The 20,860-nt window shown below is 38.5% G+C and overlaps 1 protein-coding gene across 3 annotated transcripts in view; it reads left to right on the plus strand.

The window, feature by feature from the left end:
- The window catches only part of GABRB3 (gamma-aminobutyric acid type A receptor subunit beta3), a 196,492-nt gene that overhangs the window by 142,011 nt on the left and 33,621 nt on the right, over positions 1-20,860 (plus strand). For all 3 annotated transcript variants that reach the window (XM_065840414.2, XM_065840388.2, XM_065840397.2), the window contains one exon: positions 20,467-20,687. In XM_065840414.2, coding sequence (XP_065696486.2) covers positions 20,467-20,687 — 221 coding nt within the window. The remainder of the gene's footprint in view (positions 1-20,466; positions 20,688-20,860) is intronic.

Here is a 20,860-nt window from a genome sequence, read left to right on the forward strand (position 1 = left end):
GTTTAAACAAACATTAGTGCTGAAGTTGTACGGTTTATGATTGTTCCAGTTTGCATCTGAGACAGAAAACAGCAAAAATCTTTGGAAATTACTTAGTAGTTTACAAATTTAAAGAATGAGAACAATATTGCTGGACTGAAATTGCCGGGAGTTTTCTGATTAAAATTTTCCGGTAGAACTTCACAGTTAAAGTGATCAGTAAAAGGAAACTGTATACACTCCATAGCATTTTTAAAGTATTGTGTTTAAAGAGTATGTCTTGAGGAAAGGTTATTAACTTTTTTTCTGCATATGAAAAGTAAAAGGATAAAATATTCAGTAAAGATGCAATATTTAGAATAGAAATTTCTAAAAATTATTTTTAGGAGGGAGTTTTAAAAAATACTTATAAATAGTTTCACTAATCCATCTGAAGGAAGTTTGAGCATCCTGGGAAAGTTGTGATGTGTGTTGTTTAAAAGAGAAACAAATAAGCAAATACAATGACTGCATCGGTTAGTTTGATTGCATCTATTGTCATTCACTCCTTACTAATGGATATTTTAGTTACTCTCAACAATTATCCTGAGTTCCTTTTGAGGAACTGGTTTGAAATCTACCTAGTTCAAAGAAAAGTCTGCACATGGCCAAGTGCCATTTCCTGAATGCTGTATGTGTAATTATCCAGGTAGTTTGACCTGAATGAACTATCTCTCTGGTGAATACCTTGTGTTCTGTAAGGGAACATTAAAACATACAGCAGTATGAGCCTGTGTAAGCTGCCAGGAAGAAGGATCAGTAGCCAAAGTTGCCTTCGTTCTACCTGCATGTAAATCTTAGAATAAAATGCAGAATGCTTTTAGATGAACTTTGGAAGTCTTCAAGCTTTGTTCTTCCCTCTCTGTTGAATTTATGGGCCTGGTAAATTTGAACCTTGTGCTTCAGATCATATGTTGAAACCTGAGAATATTGATAAAATCATTAGGCCTTAGGTGTCTTCAATGGTCTGTATTTTTTTTCCCAAGACAGGGAGTTACATTTACTACCTATGGGGTTTGGAGAGTTTTAGGTAAGTGAGGTTTAAACTGGTTACATCTAACAGTGAATAAACACAGTTGATGCATGGAAGTGTGGTGAGAGCCATCATACAGCAACCAGCAAAGTTCCCAAGACCAGCCCTGAAGAATTGCTTCACTGCTTGTTATTCACAGCACTTTTATAAGGTAGATAAATACTTATTAAAACACATTCACATAAATACAAGTGCTGACTTGTGGAAAAAGATTGATTCCAACACCTTAAATGTTCTATTTCAGTTTCTGCACTGTTACATCTCTGTGAATTCAGATTAAATCCACAGCAGATATATGAGGAGGAATTTATCGCTCTAGTCTGATAATATTGTAACAACAAGTGTAATCTAAAAAGCACACCGTGGCAGAAACAAGTATGGGAGAATACATCTAGAGGAAGAAATATTATTTCCATGGATGGAGGAATGCGTTTGAAACCACAGACCAAATCAGATATACTCAGGAAAAAAAATAATGCAAAGAGGAAAAAGCTTCCATGGCATAGACCATATAATGGATGACTATAGGTAGAATACTAAAAAAAAAGAAGGGTTTACCTGAACATAAACTCAGTTTATAGGACAAGAAAGAAATATCTAGCAGGCAGAAACCAACAGAAAAAAACAGTGTTTGCTGTGAAAGGAGGGAGGCATAATAAGCATTAATTCTGAGTTGTATTAGTCTTGCATCATAGCACTCTACATGATTTTTTTATTTTTTTTTTTTCTGGAAGAAACATGCATCTCCTCTATAGCAGTGCAGCACCATCGGAACCTGTAGAGTTCTAATAGCATCACATTAGCTGAATTTAGCCCATTATTTGCAAATTGTCTGTCTGAGCTCAGTCCAGAATCTGAATCACACAATGGAAGTATATTAAAATGTGCAGCTCTTCTACTACTACTCTACTCTAGAGAATGCTTATCCAGGCATGGACATGCCATAGGTGCATTAAAACTATGAATAATCTCTCATCCTGTCTCAGTACAACGGTAACTGTAGTTACATTTACACTGCACACTATCACTGTTGTTGCAGCTTTTCATCAATATCAGATCCCGTGCACATGGTTTCACACACTCTGAGATCTGTGTTTCCGTTTCCAAATGCACACTGATCTGTGTGTGCAGTGTGAAGTACACATTTGAATAGGATGGAGATACATAAATAGCTTTGTGGCTTTAGCCCTATATGTACTAGGGCAAGTCCTGCAACTTTAAGTTTAGTTCACATTTTCTGGTTTTAACTCTATAAAGCATCTAAAATGAACTCCTTGAATCTTTCATTAGTGGCAATCAATTACAGCAACCAATGAATCAGATCAACATTAAGTAGGCAACTGATGCTTCCAAATAGAATGAATGTATTTTTTCTAATAAGTTAGAAAAATTCTGATTAATTTATTTGGATTAATTTCCATTAAAATTTGAACAATTTATTTGATGAGAACTTCGATAAGGAGTTTAAGATGACATGTAGTTTAGGATCCTGTATTCTAACAACATCTAGGCACCTTTAAAAACAAAACAAACGGCCTGTTGCCTATTTTTTTAAAATAAATTTTACTTTATTTTAGGAATTTCTGTGAAAAGTTAATGCTAAATGATGAAAGAGTGTGGCTGTCTTAGATTACATCTGAACATGGAGTATTTCCTTCCCTAGGATCAAGGTAAAAAATCCAGATGTGTCCTGATTGCATGTTATGCTAAGACATAGGTGCATATTTTCTCTCTGTCTTCTGCTAGTCAGTTTGAAAGAAATCAGTGTATGTGGTTCTGGGAGAGAGTGATAATGCACTCCATTTTTCGTGTAACTGAGCTAAACAAGCCAGTGTCTTGCTCAGAAGGTAGGTTCTCTCTTCCTCTGGACTTCTTAGCCCTTCTCTACATCTTTTCCAGTTTAAGTTTTTGAGAAAATGTTTCCAGAATGTTACAGTGTATTTTAGGTGAAATTTTGACTGATACCTTGTGCAGTGGCACTGCTACATCAATCTCCTGCTGCGTGCTAGGATTACAATAACATCTTTCACATATGCATTTCAGTGGTAACTCTTTGTACTCTTGCAACAACCTAAAATACCCAGATTCATATTCCACATTTCCTACCAACTGTTCAGCTAATGTTGTCATTCTTAGTCCTTAGATGCATGACTTTCTACTTCTGTGTTCCCCAATTTCAAACTGTTTTGTCCTCTTTAACTGACAGGAGACCTTAAATAAGTAGGAGTAACTGGAGCCTGTCCTGAACATGTGACAGTCAAAGATATTCTACCTTTATGAAAGACAAGGACTAATTTCCTACAGTTTTCAATATAATTTGTATATGTCATTACTGGAAACACCCAAATGACATTACATTTTGTACTCATTTGAACAGTATTCCCGCAAAGGAAGGTCAACCAATTCTGAAAACGCAAAGTATGTAAAATAAATTATTGTACTCCAACAAAGCAATATTATCTACTGATATTTTAAAAATCAATTTTAATTAAATTAGCCTTCTAGAATTGATAGCCTCAGGTAAAGGTTTTGAAACAATAGGTCCAAGCAGTGACTCTTCATATATTTTGGATGGCTTGTTAATGATCAGCAAATTACTTTTTTGAAATGGTAACTTTAACCATAAACCAGTACCTTTTTAAAGCCTAGGTAGGGAAGCTGTGTTTCTGGAAATATGAGTTAGTGTGACACGAAGACACTGGATGGTTCTCTCATGTACAGTGGCATAGAACATGGATTTAAAGCCTGCATGCCTGTACATACAACTGCATGTATAATCTGTGTATCTATTAGGAAAGATAAATCCTTTCTAATTGCATTGAGTTATTATCAGAGACCCACTTTATGAATCCATTTGGAATATTTCTACTATGTCATGTTATTCTAATTATAACACGTGCATCAATGACTCTAGCAAAGGCTTCTTCTAAGAAAAAATAAACCATGTCACTGGGGAAGAGGGCCTGAATTAAAATAAAATAAATATTTTCATTAGTGTAAATGCATTTGTTGCAGTTAGTTGTAAAAAATAACTAATCAACCATGTTTTTCAAATGCGACCATTTCCATCATTACGACCAGATTTCAAAGAGCTTTGTTCCCAGTATAGCATCAGATGTTTTAATGTGCTCAGCTTCTACTCTGAAGGTGACCTGCTGGATTTGGGACCATGGAGAAAAGCTGGCAATATAGGAACAAAGTTTTTGTGAGATGAACCTGGACCAACATGACAGAGATTATGTAAAATTAGGTTATATCCTGAAGTACAAATCACACAAACATTTTGTTTCTGAGATATGGTCTACTTTTTGTTGTTATTTTATATAATTAATGATTTGTAATTCTGTTTTTGCTAGTAGCTGATAATTGCAATTCTAATTAGAAACGGATTAAAAGAATATTATAGTCATCACAGAAAACAGCTAATTCTGTAGGAAAAGTATCTATTTGCATAAATAGGAAGAGAATAAAAATTCATTATAGCACACTAAGGTGGTCCACTGATCTATATTGGCATGCAATATGGTTTTAGTTGCTTCTTTCTCATCTAGCAGAATTTGAACTATTTACGTGTTTTGTACCATGCAGATAATTCGATATTCGGTTATGAGCAGAGCTATTTTGTCTACACACTGTGAAAAACATAGCATCATTTAATAGTGAAACAAATGTTCTTAAAAATTAAACTGTTAATAGAATTTATCTGTGGATTGATTAGATATTTTAAAGTCAAATGTTTCCTTCTTTAGTGGCACGATCTGTGCTCTGGGTTTAACCTCACCAACTTTGCACTTTGTGTGAGTAGTGCAACTTCTTGATTTGAGATGATATTGCTCACGTAACAGTTGTCAGAGTTCAGCTTTTCCTGATCAAACCACCCTAGAAATCCATTGTGCCCTCTTTCTGCAATGCTTTGTATAACCCTAGAGAGTCCAGAGACTCTCCAGCATGCTGTCATGCAGATGCAGCAGCCTCACCAGGGACAGGGCAGACAGCGACCTGTCAGAAATACAGATGTAAAGCTGACAGCTACTCCCTTACACAGCAGCAAGACCCTGCACGTCAGGTGCAATGAATCAGATAGCTAAAATATCTGGTTTATAGTTGGGAAGTTAGCAAATAAACGCAAGAGATAGATACATTATTCCAATGCAGGTAGTCATGGTGTTAGCCGGCTGGATGGTAGCAATTTGTCCCTGGGCACAGCAGCAAGTCCAAGAGCTGCACCATCAAAAACTGACCCAAAATCTGAGGCTGCAACATAGAATCATAGAATCATGGAGTTATGGAATTGTAGCATCATTTTGGTTGGAAGAAACTCTCAAGATTACCGAGTCCAGCCATCAACCTACCACTGTCACTAAGCTATGTCCCTAAGAACCTAATCTACCATTTTTAAACCCCTCCAGGGATGGTGATGCCACCACTTCCCTGAGCAGCCTGTTCCAATGCCTGACAACCCTTCCTGTGAAGATATTTTTCGTAATACCCAATCTAAACCTCCCCTGGTGCAATTTGAGGAGGCTTCCCCTTGTCTTATCACTTGTTAATTGGGAGAAGAGACCAACACCCTCCATGCTACAAACTCCTTTCAGGTAGTTGCAGAGAGTGATAAGGTCCCCCTTCAGCTTCCTTTTCTCCAGGCTAAACAACCCCATTTCCCACAGCTGCTTCTCATCAGACTTGTGCTCCAGACCCCTCACCAGCTTCGTTGCCCTTCCCTGAACTCACCCCAGCACCTCAATATCTTATTTGTAGTGAGGGGCCCAAAACTGGACATGGTATTTGAGTTGCAATGGGTGAGAACAGGGGGGAGGCTGCATGAGGGGCTATGGGACTGGAGGTTCCAGTCTGAGGAGATATATAATTGAGCGGAGAATCGTGCCACAGGGGTTTTATAGTTCAACTTCTGTCTCTTGATGTAGACCAGAAATCTATGTAATTGCTGTGTTACAAAGGGTAAGTGCACCACTTTAAGTGGGCTTTTAACCAATTTAAAAATCTTTCAACATGTAAAAAACACTGAAATAAAATGGTCTTGCAGTTGGAAAATAAGGTCAAGAATATCACCCCTATCAATCAACATAAATTGAAAAGAACACAGTTCTGACTTCAAACTCCAAACTCCAAACTAACTTAAATTTCACGTAGACTAAATACATCTCTGATCTTCAAACAATATTTTCACTTGGAATAATGTATCTCTTGTGTTTATTTGCTAACTTCTCAAACATAAAACAGATATTTTAGCTACCTGATTCATTGCCGTGTAATTTGCTTCAAACACGTTTTACCTCTACTTCACAAAAATCTAATTTTTTCATATTATTATTCATGCTATGCATATACAAGTATCGAAAGGTAATAATTAGATGCATCTGCTTACATTTGCCAGGAGTAGATGTTAGACAAATTAAAGGGAACATAACTATCACTCAACATCATTAAAGAAGTGACTCTAAAATAATTTCTGAACTTTGACAGGCAGTTAAATATTCTACATTGGCATATTTATGCTATTTGCAAAAATCTGATGTGCAAAATTATCTTCGTATGCAGTTGAATCAAAAGGGAAGTGTGTAAGTGTTTCAGGTCGCAACTTCTACTTCCTTTCCCTGTGGAATGGTAAGTTGTCAGCCCTGAGAGCAATGCTTATTAATGCCACAGGACAAGGACATCAACTCGTGAACATCTCAGCAGAGTCCTAAATGACTTAATAGCTCACTCCAAGAAGATAAGGACATGAGAATGGCATTATGAAGCTAGACCAGAAATCCATCTTTCTCAGCTTCCGATTTCCAACCGTGGACAATGGTAAAGGCTCTAGAAGAGTGTAAAGTACGATGAGACTAAATTGTGGTATTTCTTTGGTATTCTCCTAGCATCAAACTATGAAACTGCTCAGGGGCTTCCTGGGATTGCTGCATATTTTTGATGTCAAGCAGTGGATAAGAATTGCCCAGTTAAAACATGCACATACATGCACATAGGCATGGAAACAGAATATCCTTTCTATTGGTCTGAGCCTAACATCTGGTAATTTCTTTTGCTGCTTTCTGTTTCTTACAAGTTAGGAGCTGTGGAAGCTGTTGGCCTCCTCCACAACATTATTATAAATATCTCCAATATACCTCTTCATTGCTTCTTTTCTAGGCAGAAAAGTCCGTGTGTATTTAGTCTGTCTTTATATAACAGATGTTCTGTGCCTTTCATTACCCTCGCTGCAGTTCCCAGTACCTTGTTATGCTCTGTCCTGTTGAGGACAGGGCCCAGAACTGCATGCACTATGCAATATGTAAGTAGACTAAAATGATGCAACACAACAATTTTTCCTTTTTCCTACTTATTTTGCAAACAGTCTTAACATTCTGTTTGCTTATTTTGACCTTACAGAATATTGAACTGATCTCTTCATAAACCTTCTGATTAATATCGCAACCTGTTTTTTTCCTGAGTGGTCACAGCTCAGAACCTACCCCTTGGTCCATATTGTTTTTTTCCCAATATAAACTACTTTGCATCATCATTACATTTTATCTGTTTTATCACTCAGGTAGCCAGAATGCTGCTGTGCTTCTGCACCTCCACACACATATTTTGTTTTTTCTATTCTGGGAAATGTTGTAGCAAATATAAGTACCTTAATGTGCATCCCCTATCTATGCTGTTTATAAGGATGATGACCAGAATGGAGTCCTGCATAGATCCCCATTCAGGTCTGAAAGTGACCTCCCGCTGTTGTGAAAACTGACTGCTGGGCTCTGCTGATTGTTTCTTGTCTTTTACCTGGTCATTAATCACTAGCAGGAATTGCTTGCTTGTTCTACCAGGTTTTGTTCAAGACCATTTGATGATTTATAATAAGTGTTTATGTCTTTAGCAATTTATTGCTTATGTGGTTTTGGCTTGCTTTTCTGTGTTTATCTTATCTATTTTTTTCTCCTTCAGATGTGACTTCTTTTTTTTGAAGTACATCTTTTTAGTGCAAATAGAATTATTCACCTGAAACAAACATTCTGGGGTTTTTTTGTTTGTTTTTTTACTCAACAGTTATTTTTGATATACAGAAGTTCATATTACGGTGACTATAAACAATCTCTCCTCCAACTTGGAAATGAGCTGTGTCATTTTTATACAATTTATTTTTTGAAATGAATACTAATTTAATGTCATTTTAGACTTTTATCAGTTTTAAAATATTATTTCCCCATTCCATCAGGGTTATGGGGCAGTTATTCTGTCACAGTATTTTGACCAATGACTTGAACATTGCTCTAAACCAAGTCAAGAGGGTCTTACCTTCTTTCAGTTTCCACCGAAAGCTCCTCTGTGAATCAGTCATTTGTGGTGTCATTTAGTCTCTGCATCACACCCCAACCTGACATTTACTCACTCTATGTGGGGGTGATTGAAATTTCTGATTACTAATTTGTTTTTTGCTGTCTCTTAAATCTCTCTTGGCACCTCACTGACACCATCGTCATCCTGATTAGGCAGTGAGAACCTATTTCTAATATTTATGTAGGCCTGACATCTTAATCCGTAGAGATAATGTGTTCGGTACAGTTAACTATCTGATGCAAAGCTTTCTATAACATACACTGTATCCTTCTTTTTCTTGCCTTTGTAGTTTGTTTTATGTTACAGGTTTCCACGGACAGCTTTCCTTCCATCAAGTCTCTGATGCTTCTGTTAGATCAATATTCTCACTTAAAACTAGGTATCTTAGTTCCTTTGCCTTATTTTAAAACTTCTAGCATTTCAGTAGTAGCTTGAATGCATTTGATCTGGTTGCCTTTTTTTTTTTTTGCCATCTTTTTAACTTGTGTCCTAAATGAGTTTTGCCAGCTTCTGCCTTATCTTTTTTACAAGGATATAAATGTTTTTTTCAAGGATATAAAGCTTTTATAATTTCACCCCTTTATGATTCATCCCCCAGTCCAGATTTTCTTCTGCACCTGTTGGCTTTCCTATAGTCTTTAATTCAATCCCCTTCTCTGTTAACCTTCCTGGTTTTTAGTTCCAGCAGCTTTACCTGAATCCTATTTCTGCTGTACAGGCTTTGTACAAAGTTTGCCCACTTCCTGATTAAAAAGTGGTATCTTGCCTCTTAAATGCACTTTGCTGCTTCTGAGGTATTTGTGAATAGTAGATGAATTAGGTAAGTAATTGAGCAGTGGTTATAGGCTGTACCTGTGGTAGGGAAGACGCGGGTTCTTTAAATAACTGGTCTATATCTTGACTTCTGAATTTGAGGAGTGCCTTTGAAATCACTGTGTCCATCTAGCACAAGATTTATATGAGTAATTTTGCTGCAGGAGAAGCATTACATAAAGCACACTAACTGTTTAGTTGCCGTGGTTTAACCCCAGCTGGCAACAAAGCACCTCCAGCCACTTAGCTCACTCCTCCCCAGTGCGATGAGGTAGAGAATCAGAAGGATAAAAGCCAGAAAACTTGTGGGTTGAGATAAAGACACTTTAATGGCCAAAGCAAAATCTGCACACATAAGCAAAGCAAAACAAGGGACTCATTCACTACTTCACACTGACAGGCAAGTGTTCAGCCATCTCCAGGAAAGCCAGACTCCATTGTGTGTAATGGTTACTTGGGAAGATGAACGCCATCACTCTGAACATCCCCTCCTTCCCTCTTCTTCCCCCAGGTTTATACACTGCACATGACGTTATATGATGTGGAATATCCCTCTAGTCAGTTGGGGTCAGCTCTCCATGCTGTGTGCTTTCCCAGCTTCTTGTGTACCCACAGCCTCCTCGCTGGTGGGATGGTGTGAGAAGCAGAAAAGGCTTTGACTTTGCGTAAGAACTGTTCTGCAGTAGCTAAAACATCACTGTATTGTCAACACTGGTTTTGGTGCAAATCTAAAACATAGTCCCATACTATTAATAGGTACTGTGAAGAAAATCAACTCTATCCCAGACAAAACCAGTGCACTAGTAAGGGAAAAACACTTTGTGTAGGGGAGATATATAAACCAAGGTTTAAATTCTCGATGTTTTCACCAAATTTACAAAGAAATAGAAATATTTTCATTCTATCTTTCCAGTTGGTACCACACTAGGAGGATTGTTTCTATACACAAGTAGCCCCTTCTACATACAATTATTTGAAGTGAACACACAACAGAATGCAGTGTTTCATCTTTGCGGGTATCTTGTATTGCATATATGTCTTGATGTCAGAGAATAACCTACAACAGCCTTGAGGACTGTGTTGTTACTGTACGCAGATCATTGAATCATAGAATTGTTTGAGTTGGAAGGAACCTTAAAGATCATTTAGTTCCAACACCCCTCCCAGGGGCAGGTACACCTTGCATTAGACCAGGTTGCTCAAAGCCCTGTCCAGTCTGACCTGGAACACTTTCAGTGCTGGATCATGCACAACATCTCTGGGCAGCCTGTTCCAGTGCCTCACCACCCTTATGATGACAAATTTCTTCCTTATATCTAATCTAAACCTACTTTCTTACAGTTTAAAGCCATTACCCCTTGTCCTATCACCACATGCCCTTGTAAAAAGTCCCTCTCTGGCTTTCTTGTAGGCCCCCTTTAGGTTCTGTAAGGCTGTTACAAGGTCTTCCCAGAGCTTTCTCCAGGCTGAACAACTTCAACTCTCTCAGCCTGTCCTCACAGAGGAAGTGCTCCAGTCCCCTGATCATCTTCCCTGATCATCTTTGTGGTCCTCCTCTGGACCTGGTTGAGCAGATCTATGTTTTTCCTATGTTGGGAGTCCCAGAGCTTGACACAGTAGTCCAGATGGAGTGTCACGAGAGCAGAGTAGAGGGGAAGATTCACCTCCCTTGACCAGTGGCTATGCTGCTTTTGATGCAGCTGAGGATATGGTTTGCTTTCTGGGCTGCACACATTGCTCAGTCATGTTTCATCCACCAGTACCACGAAGTCCTTCTCTGGAGTGCTGTTCTCAATCCACTTATCACCCAGCCTATTTCCATGTTTGGGATTGCCCCAACCCAGGTGTAGGACTTTGCCTTTGGCTTTGCTGAACTTGATGAGGTTTGCATAAAAGGGAAAGTGACCAACATATTATCCACTACAGGATCAGATTTGCTCTAACTATCCTAAGTAGATACAAACACCTAGGAGTGCTTGCTGTCATCAGAGAACTCCACTTTAACGAATACCATTACTAAAACTGGAAGTTTTGGAGAATTATGAGTAAGCACATGTTTCATGTTGGTTGTGTAGACCACCCTGTTTGTGGCTTCAGTTGGGCAGCGTTGCAGTTTGAAACCCTCCTCATTTTTCTTTATGCAGTGACACATTTTTATTCACTGATTCCAAAAGCTATTAGGAGATCTTTGGAGAGTGTTCAGATCACATGCAGAAGGAGAAAGGCTCCCTCAGGAAGACCTTTCCCTTTAAAACCACTCAGCTTAATTTTTTAAATGGCACTAGCGGAGGACATACACTTTTCCTCTTCTTTTGCAAGGTTCTGTATAGCAAGAGATTTGTATGGGGTTGAATATCACATATGATTGTAATATTTCCTCTTGGATGCATTGTTTGGTTTTTTTTATCCAGTTATTTATTTTGCACTTTACCAAGGTTTGTGAGCATAGCTGTGGCATGTGATGAGTTTATCCTACCCACAGTAATAAGTTTTTAGCAAATGGATTGTTTTACTTTTGACTTAGCATGCATCCCAATTTTGTTACTGCAAGATGTAAAGTTGGATTTAGCGTAACTGATAGGGTGAAAGGGCTAAGAGAGAGAAGCTGGCAGCATAAATAACGTGTCTGGAGGGAAGGGAATATGCTGTGCAGGGCAGTTCAGTGATCACCTTACCAACTCTGCCATTGCAGAGAAATCTCTTCTAGTTTATGTCCTTAATCAAACACCAACTGGTCCCAGTGAACTGCCTGTTTACATACAAAGAGCCACAGTTGCCCCCTGACGTGGTGTCTATGTTAGCAGGGGCTGCCCATGGGACCTGGCAGCCAGGGCTAGTCCCAGCCTCAGGCAGGAGCAGAGCACCTGGGGGGCACCAGCCCCAGGGCGGCGGGGTGCACCTCCCTGGGGACGGGGATAGGCTAAGGCAGGGACATAGGCCCATGGGTGGGCCCAGCTCAGGGGGACTATGGCTGGGCAGGGCGGGGCTCTGGGGAGCTGGAGACCGGCCCTGCTGTGGTGTCTCTGAGGCAGGGACTGACGGACCCAAGGAGCTGACATGGGGTCCTGGACCCTGGGGAGGGCCCGGGAACCTCTGGGGAGGGCCATCGAGGTCTGGGGCTGTTCTCCAGGCCTGGGACACACAAATGGCATGTGCCACAATATTGAAATGTACACAGATCGTGTTTCAAGTTACGCACTTTAAAAGCATTTGATGGCCATGCTCTCTTTCTCAGAGGGCATTTTGTTCATAGTGTCTGTCTTTAATAAGTTTTCCTATAGCAATATCTGATGGTTCAGATAATCACTGGCAGCAACTAGAAATTTGGGTGTCAGCCTTTCTGCCCTGCCGCCAGCGAGATTGTCTGGCTCCCAGAATCAGCAAATGAATAGATTTGGAGGTGTGAAAATTTAAAAAGTTCTTCCCACAGTGGAGTAAATATTCCTTTTTTAAGCAAAAGGTGTGGATAGGAACAGATATGTATTTCAGTTTTCATTCAAGGACATGTTTCCTTTAGCTCTCTGTTTTGTGTTGTTAACTCCTGAGTGATTAAAAAAAATATAACGCGAGTTCTGGACTGCCTTTAGAAAGGTCTTTTTGTAATACTGTGATGACAAAGAGACTGTTGACTTTTCACTCTGAAATACAGGTTTACTGAAGATTGGTTTGGATGATTTTCATGTTCAATTATAACAAATAAGAGGAGCATCGAACTATATATTTATGGCCCCAGTATTTAAAACACATCTGTACATGCTCACCTATGGAGGCTCTTAACTACCTCCATCATTGCTCTCCTAGAACACCATGAAAAGAATTATGCATGCAATAATCTAAGAAATAGAAAGACCTAAACAGATATGGCAAATAATATCAACTTACAAGGCTTTCTTTGGGTTTGTTTTTCCTTCTAAGTTTTTAGTGATAATTCAGGTAATACCAATGAGAGACATAAGCTGATATGGAAAGATCAAAGCAGAAGTCCTTCATTCTTTAAATGGGTAGTTGTTAGATCTCCAAATTATAGCCTCTGTTCATATCTCATATCTGGAAAAAAAAGTCCCATAGCTTTAAGATTTTAGGGCACTAGCTCATTTCTCTAGTTCACTGGTGGCACATCCTGCTATTGTGTAGGAGGCACAATCCATTACTTGTCAGTTCCCATCCCTCTAAGGTCAGCTGTCTCAATCGTGGGAACCAGCTGACAGCTGATAGAAGTTGTTTTTTTTACCTCCCTGTAGGTTGTTATCAGAATTTCAATTAATGCAATTAAATGTACCTGTATTCTTGAGGTCCTGTCAGCTCTAAAATAAATAAATTTGTGCTTCGTAAATCAAGTTTAGTGCCTCACTAAGCCCAGCATTATTTTCCTTTTTTTTTTGAAGTTGGCTTTTTTTAGTTTGGTTGGGTGGGGTTTTTTTAAGGTATTTGTTTTTTTTTTCTTACTTGACCTCTTTTGGAGTTTTCAAGTATAGCCTCTAAACATTTGACATTTCTATTCCTCCTTTTTAGGAGGGCTCCATCAGATGTTGAATTCTATGTTCTATCTGTTCATCATCAAATGGATTTTTGATTGTAATTTGCCACACAATCTTTGGACACATCTTCAGGGCTGTAGTGAAAGATCATACTTCTTTTAGCTAGCTTTCTGCCACCAGATCAGAGAGTATGGTACCCTCGATGTGTAAAGGTGTATGTTAGTTTTTCTTTGATCAGTTCTTTGGGAATAGAAACTCCTGATTACTGAGAAGTCTATGGTGTTGTCATACCTGTGATGCTCTGAATCAGAGAAAGAATATTTAAGTATTCTACCCCCACCCCTGTCATGGATAAAATAGCCCAGACTGACTTCTTATTGTTCTGATTTACGTCCCTGAGCTGAAATATTTGCAGGCATTTTCTTCTGTCTCTTTCTGTATTTTCTTACCAAAGCTCAGCTTGCTTTCTTGTCAGCTGGTGTCCTCTGATGTTCAGATGAGAGAACAGCCCAAGAGCGGGAAAGCATCCCTGCCAGTTTGTTGTGGGCACAGGAATATGTACAGAGAAAAGCCAATACCCAGCTTTTGAAGAGTGACTCCTGTGGCCATGGCAGAAAGGTGCCGTGGGGCAGTACCAATCAGGGGTGCCCAGCTACTCCCTTCATTCCTGTTGAGAAACTTCTGTTGCGGTGACCACTACCTGTCCCCAAAAAGCCAGGGAGAAGCTGCTTTGGCCAGTTGCTATGTCAACCATGCTCCCTGTGCCTGCAGAAAACCGAGCGCTGGTTGGTATGGCAACCCTCGTGGGAGCACCCGGAGATGCTCGGTGGGGGACAGGTTCTTTGGAGAAGGCACTGTGGTTGTGGTGGAGACGTAAACTCTTGTGCCAAAGGGTATGAGAGGGCAAGAAAGACCCATGCAATTATATGGGTTTTTGGAAAACTTTGTTTTGTAGAGTCAAAGGGTTTCTTGGAGGCTAAATATTTCCTTAGATCTATTTGTAACACCAACCTTGTGTGTTCCAGTAGAAGAGGAAAAAAAACATGGTAATTTGGTACAAAGGACGCCATGACAACATGTACATATGGACGTTCACAGTGAAATCAGTGTAATGGAGCTGCTTTAACATCGCATTTTCTTAACAAAAGAGTGTTTTAGCCACATGCTTTGGAAAATACGTGCCATGTTTTCAACCAGTCATTATCATAGGGCTTTTGAGTGGTTCCAGAGAGAAACCTGGATGAGGATCTTCTAAGTGAGCTGAATCTTGAGTATACTGGCAGGTAGACCAAGAAACGTTAGGGGAAGGTGCTTTGGTGGGGGAGGGTGGATGTGTGTCTGCGTGCATGCAGAAATCTCCTTCACTCAGGCTGTTCACTAGCTACTTCAAACACTAGAGAGGTTCTAAGTGGGCAGTTTTCTTGTAAGAAACTGCAGAAGAATAAACTTCAGTGATTTTTTCCGTTCTCTGACAGCTAAATAAGTAATATGTAGTTTATACTTTGGGCAAATCAGAACGTCAGCAGGTAAAATGTAAAGTAAAATTTTCTTAAATAAAGCTTTTATTTAATAAAACTTTTTTTAGAATATGAAAGTTGCTGAAATGTTTAGAAAATTTTGAATGCTGAGAAAAATGTTTAAGTGATCACCTCACACAACTGACTAGTATTGCTGGTAAATTCTGACTTCCTGAGATTAGCATTTCTGAAATGTTTTTTATTATATTCATATTTAACCGTGTGAATTAATGTGTGCATGAATCCCTTTCTCAGATCTCTTCTGTGTATAATAGGGGACCAACTGACGGCTATGTTGTCAAAGCATAGGATTCGTGAGTTTGGCGTTGCAATTCACTTTGGGCTTATTGGGAAGAATGTAACTCAATCATCAGTGTTTCAGGAATAATTCCTTATACTACAGCAGCTGTATCTAATTTTTGAAATAATGTGGAAGGTGAGGGAAGAGACCTTGAAGCTATGCGAAGACTAAGGCATGGATTTCAACTCATCTGTTTATCCACTGAATGAGTATTTACTTCATTAACTTGTAAAAACCAAATAATGTGAAAGCTGATGCTAATACTCCCATTTGTCTGTTAGGTCAAGAAAACCAGAATGTGAATTTAAATCCAAATGCAAATCTAAGACAAGACTCTGCATTTCAAGTAGACACAAAACTGTCCTCCGAAGCAGTGGAGTAGTTCATTTTTGCATATTTTTTCTATATTTCCAGTAATTTTCAAGACATTTATTTATTTTGCATGAATAATTTACTTTTATTAACTGCCATATTAACAGTATTTCATCATAATTATTATTGTAGTGTTCTATCTAACAGTCATTTTAAACAAACAGATTTTTACAACTAATGGAAAACTTTAACATCCTTGAAACATAACACATTAAGACTGTAAACAGTGGTAGTCAATTTTAGAGTGTTATTGGTGCTATAAGGCTGTTATTTTGAAGAACAAATTATACTTTAAAATTTTTCTTTCCTTTCTATTGAGTGCAGGAGAGAAAAGCTAAAGATAACAAGCCCTGTAACAGAAAACAAATTATTGTTTGCTTTTAAGATTGCAGCGTATTAGTATTTATTATTTGTTAGTCCTATAGTCACTAAATGAGGTACTTACTATACTATAATATACTATATGATAATATCTTCTACCTGTCTGAAGTGGTTTTGTAGTTGAATCATAGTTGTGCTTCCTACATGTTAAGTCTGTGAAGAGACAAATATAATGTAGAAAACACTTAAAAATGTCTTTGTATGTGGTTATCACCTTACAATATCTGTGAGTCTCTGTAATTCTTGCTTAAGATGTTTTGAAATAATAGATAATAGACACAAAGAATACTGGTATATTATGCTCTATCTTATTGTGATATAGGCCTCTTCACCATTGTATATAAATTCCTTCCCAAGTATTATCTATTGTTTGAGTTTTTTTCTTTGCCCAGGAAAAATTATATGGAAAAAACACGAGCATAACTTTCTGTGTGCCTTTCTTTCTATTGGTGGCATTGTTGCAGCACTAGAAAGTCAAGGATGCGCATCACTGTTCCTTGTCCTTGTAGGATGTTCCATGGTCTTTGAATACACAAAAGAAAGCTCATGTTGCCTGTGCAGTCCAGCTTTTCCAATTTTGAGGACACTTCTCCTGGACTTCAGCGGCACCATGTTTGGCATTCTGTCAGAGCTTTGAGTGATTTTGTTACCATTCTTGACCTGAAGTATCTATTACTGTGAGGAGTGAGTGAGGTGAAAGGAAGACCTTGGATGTGGCATGGTATTGTACAGGAAAGAAATATGATTTATGGAGGCCTTTGCTGCTGACGAGAGTGTCCACTGGTCTGTGCGGTAGCTAGAATTTCCTAAAGCTGGCAGCTCTGTGTCATCTTTGACATACAATAGCACCCTAATGCAGTAGCTGTAGTGGGATTAATCTCTTCTAGCTTTAGACATCTACCCTCTTGACCTCTGTATCAGAGCTAGTCATCATAAACTCCCCTGGAGGAAGGTAGCCATTAATAAACTTTGTAGGCTCCTTACCTAGGGGTAAAAGTCCATTTTCTCGTTTTACCTGACAAATACCTACTGCATTTTTTCCAGTCCACACTCAAACCACTTTTGCATTTTCTTCTATAGTATCCAAAAAAGGAAAACTTCCTTTATGGGTACAAAACCTGTCAAATGAGCTATTAAGAATGAGAGCTGACATCCTCATGGGTTTTAATAAGCTTATCTTTCGCTGGTGGTGACTTTGGTAGAGCTGCCCTAAGGAACTGGCCTTTCCTGCTCATTTTATCACTCCTTGCACAACCAGGCAGTTTCAGTGCAGTTCAAATATGAGTTTGCTGCTGCTTTTTGCTTTGAAGTGATGAGAAGAAGTGTGATGGTGAACAAGCATGGTTCATACTCATTCTTTGTGTTCCATCGTCTTCAGAGCAGGTGAGGCTGGCAGGGCACAGGTGTACAGTGCTCGATCCTTCAAGGTGTGTGGCAGCACACATGGTTTCTTGGGCACCTCGTTTCTGCCGAAGTGCAGAGAGTGGGGTTAGACAGACGTGTCAGTGCATCAGTATAACACATTGCCATTGCAGAAGATGCTGTGTGAGCATTTTCCTTAGTAGATACCAGGTGAAGAACTGGAAATGAGCTGATATTTTGCATGCAATAATGTACTTTAAAAAAAACCCCCAAAATGTATTTCAGAGTATCTTTGCTTCCAATGCATGCAAATATATTCATATACATTAGCAAGTGTATAGATAGGGTTTTTTATGTAAAGCTAAGATGAAAGAAGAAGTGAAGGTTAATTGAGGAAGCAATAAGGAAATTTGTACCTTAGATGATGTATTTTGGAAGTTTGTCTTTCAGTCAGGGCACTGGAAGTTCTTGATGTTTACTGGATGTTGCTGTTTCTGTGTCTAATTTTTAAACTTTTTTTCCTCTGTTGTTCCCTGCCATAGTAAATTTTATTATTGAAAAAGAAAATGACAGACTATTACTGCTTGTATTGTTACGTACATTTTATTTAGCTAGTTAATTACTTCAGTCATTAGCATTAGCTGTTAACATGTGTTTCATCTCAAGCCAAAGGGAAAAGGAGGCTAGCCTGAAGCTCTTTTGTGTTCAAATGTGCTGCTTCTCTTATATTTTGATTCTACCCACTTCACTTCTTTCCATGCTGTGTAGTGCCGCCTCATTTCTTTATTTTTGTTTAGCACTGTGTTGTGCACATACTGTACATTTACACATAGCGAGCTTTTTGGGTACTGCTCATGTGTCGACAGCTTTTATAATCTCCGAATTCTTAACATTGACCACTATAGAAGCCAAGCACATAGCAAATTTGGAACGTTAATAGTAACAAGCTTTAATTAGAGTGAAACAGAGCTGATAGATTGTATTTGTTCTAATGCATCAGTGTCACCAAATTGGTTGCAGAGAACATGTAGTCTTTCTGACACGCACAGAGGTATGAGGCAGGTGCACCCAGTGTAGCATTTACCTCCTTCAGCAATGAGCAGGGACTGTTAGTCCCACTGAAGAAAGCTTCTGACCGAAAGGTCAGAGAACATACTACTGAGCAGTCATGTCAGATCTGAGTTTTGAGGAATGAACTTCCTTCCAGGCAGTTCTACGTGAGCTCTTTTCTCCATCACCGAGCCCTTTTCTTGTCAAAGGTCTCCTATTAGTTTCCTAAAATTGGAACAGCTTGTCCTTGATAGCTATAACGATTATTTTTTCAAGCAATTAAAGTAGATTTCTTAAAGCTGTAGCAGCTTCCTCATTAAAGAGAGTGAATCCCTGAATAACATATGCAAAAGCTCTGAGTGTGAACGGTGTTCTGAAGTTTCATTCAATTTCAAGGAAAGGCGTTAGGGCTTTAGGGAAGCCAGGCAGGATCAGTCCCTGAAATTGGATTGTCTCCACATGAAACCCATTACAGGAATGGACAGTTCCCAACAGCCATACTGAGAAAGCCTGAGCATCCTTTTCCCAAACAAGCAGCAAGTCTCAGGAGTTTTGCATCACCAGCTTGTAGAACCAGATACAAATGCAGGTATCCTGTGGCTTGCACACCTGCTGCTAAATATTTAAATGTGTTTGGAGATCACATAAATTTCTCAGTGTTTTGTGAAGAGTTTCATGAAGAGTTTTGTCATTTAGAGCACTTCTGTAATTTAGAAATCAGAGTTTTATTGGCTTGTACTTAACGGTCTCATTTTTTTAGTTGTTAAATATGGCAGTATTGTCATACCTAAACCCAATGGTTTCTTTCGTTGTAAACATTCATTTCCATATATAAGAAATTATTATTTTCAGATGTTCACCTTTTTATTTTTAAGGTGTAAAAATAGGCTCTCTAGAAATAAAAATCTCCTTCCACACTTTGAAAGTAATGAGAAGAAGAAAAGACAAAGGTTTTTCTTTTCTAAGAGGAAATGATCTATTTAATGTGATTTTTTTTTTTTGTTTTTGCTGCCACTTAACTTTAAAGTATTCCCAGATTTTTAAAAGTATTTTTAATAATACCGTGAACTAATGAATGAGACCTCTTGTCAAAGACTTTCCAAGTGTTTCAATACATCATTATTACAAGATGATCAAGCCAGGTTAGCAAATTCTGAAATGAAATAAAGAATTCTAAAATGGATGTTTTAAGCTTCTGTATCCATGTTTAGACTTCTATGTTAGTGATCACAGTTCATAGCGGACATCACGAAATGGGACTTTACTACAATTTACTGTTCTTCTAAGTACTGGTGTAACTTGTTGATGAGAAAATCTTTATGTCAGTGCAAGATGCAGTCTTACAGAAAGGCACATGTGTAAACAACATCTTTGGAGCTTAATTTTCAGGAAAAAAACTTGCATACTGCCTCACAGTATTTGGAATGTTTTTCCATTAATCTATCATTTTTAAAAATGGGGAAGATCGCAGTATTTACCTGTTACCTGGTTTATCATTCCACAAACATAATAATTTGGGGTAGCTGTCAGGTGAATTACATAAGACAAAAGGAAGAACAGGACAAAAAATACCAGTGCTATCTAAATTTCGTAAGATTCTCCCTTAGACTAGAGTGATACTGAATTATTAGGAAGATTTTATAAGTGATAGGAATATTTAATGGTTTTATGAAGCTTTTTTTTTAATTAAAAAAAACCAAATCACACAACAGCGCAGTAAGCTAGTGACAGAGAACAAAGAATTTCTTCTAGTTACACCAAATATGATTGACTGCTGTGCTTCTCTTTTTTCCTCACCAGGATTACACTTTGACGATGTATTTTCAGCAGTACTGGAGAGATAAGAGGCTGGCTTACGCTGGCATACCTCTCAACCTCACGCTTGATAACCGAGTGGCAGATCAACTGTGGGTGCCTGACACTTACTTCTTAAATGACAAGAAATCATTTGTGCATGGCGTAACTGTGAAGAATCGAATGATTCGCCTTCACCCAGACGGAACGGTGCTTTACGGCCTCAGGTCTGTGCTTCCATGATTAAGATTTCATCACCGTCATTATGTGTTGTTGATATTTGCTTCCTGGTGCAAGGTTATTACAAACATTTGGTTTGTAATATTATGTAACCTTCCCTGTAACTGCGAAAGATGCCCATAGAAACCAAATGACACACTCGATGTTTCTTAATTTTGCC

The sequence above is a fragment of the Patagioenas fasciata genome, chromosome 1 (genome assembly GCF_037038585.1).
Source record: "Patagioenas fasciata isolate bPatFas1 chromosome 1, bPatFas1.hap1, whole genome shotgun sequence".
Taxonomy (NCBI): domain Eukaryota; kingdom Metazoa; phylum Chordata; class Aves; order Columbiformes; family Columbidae; genus Patagioenas; species Patagioenas fasciata.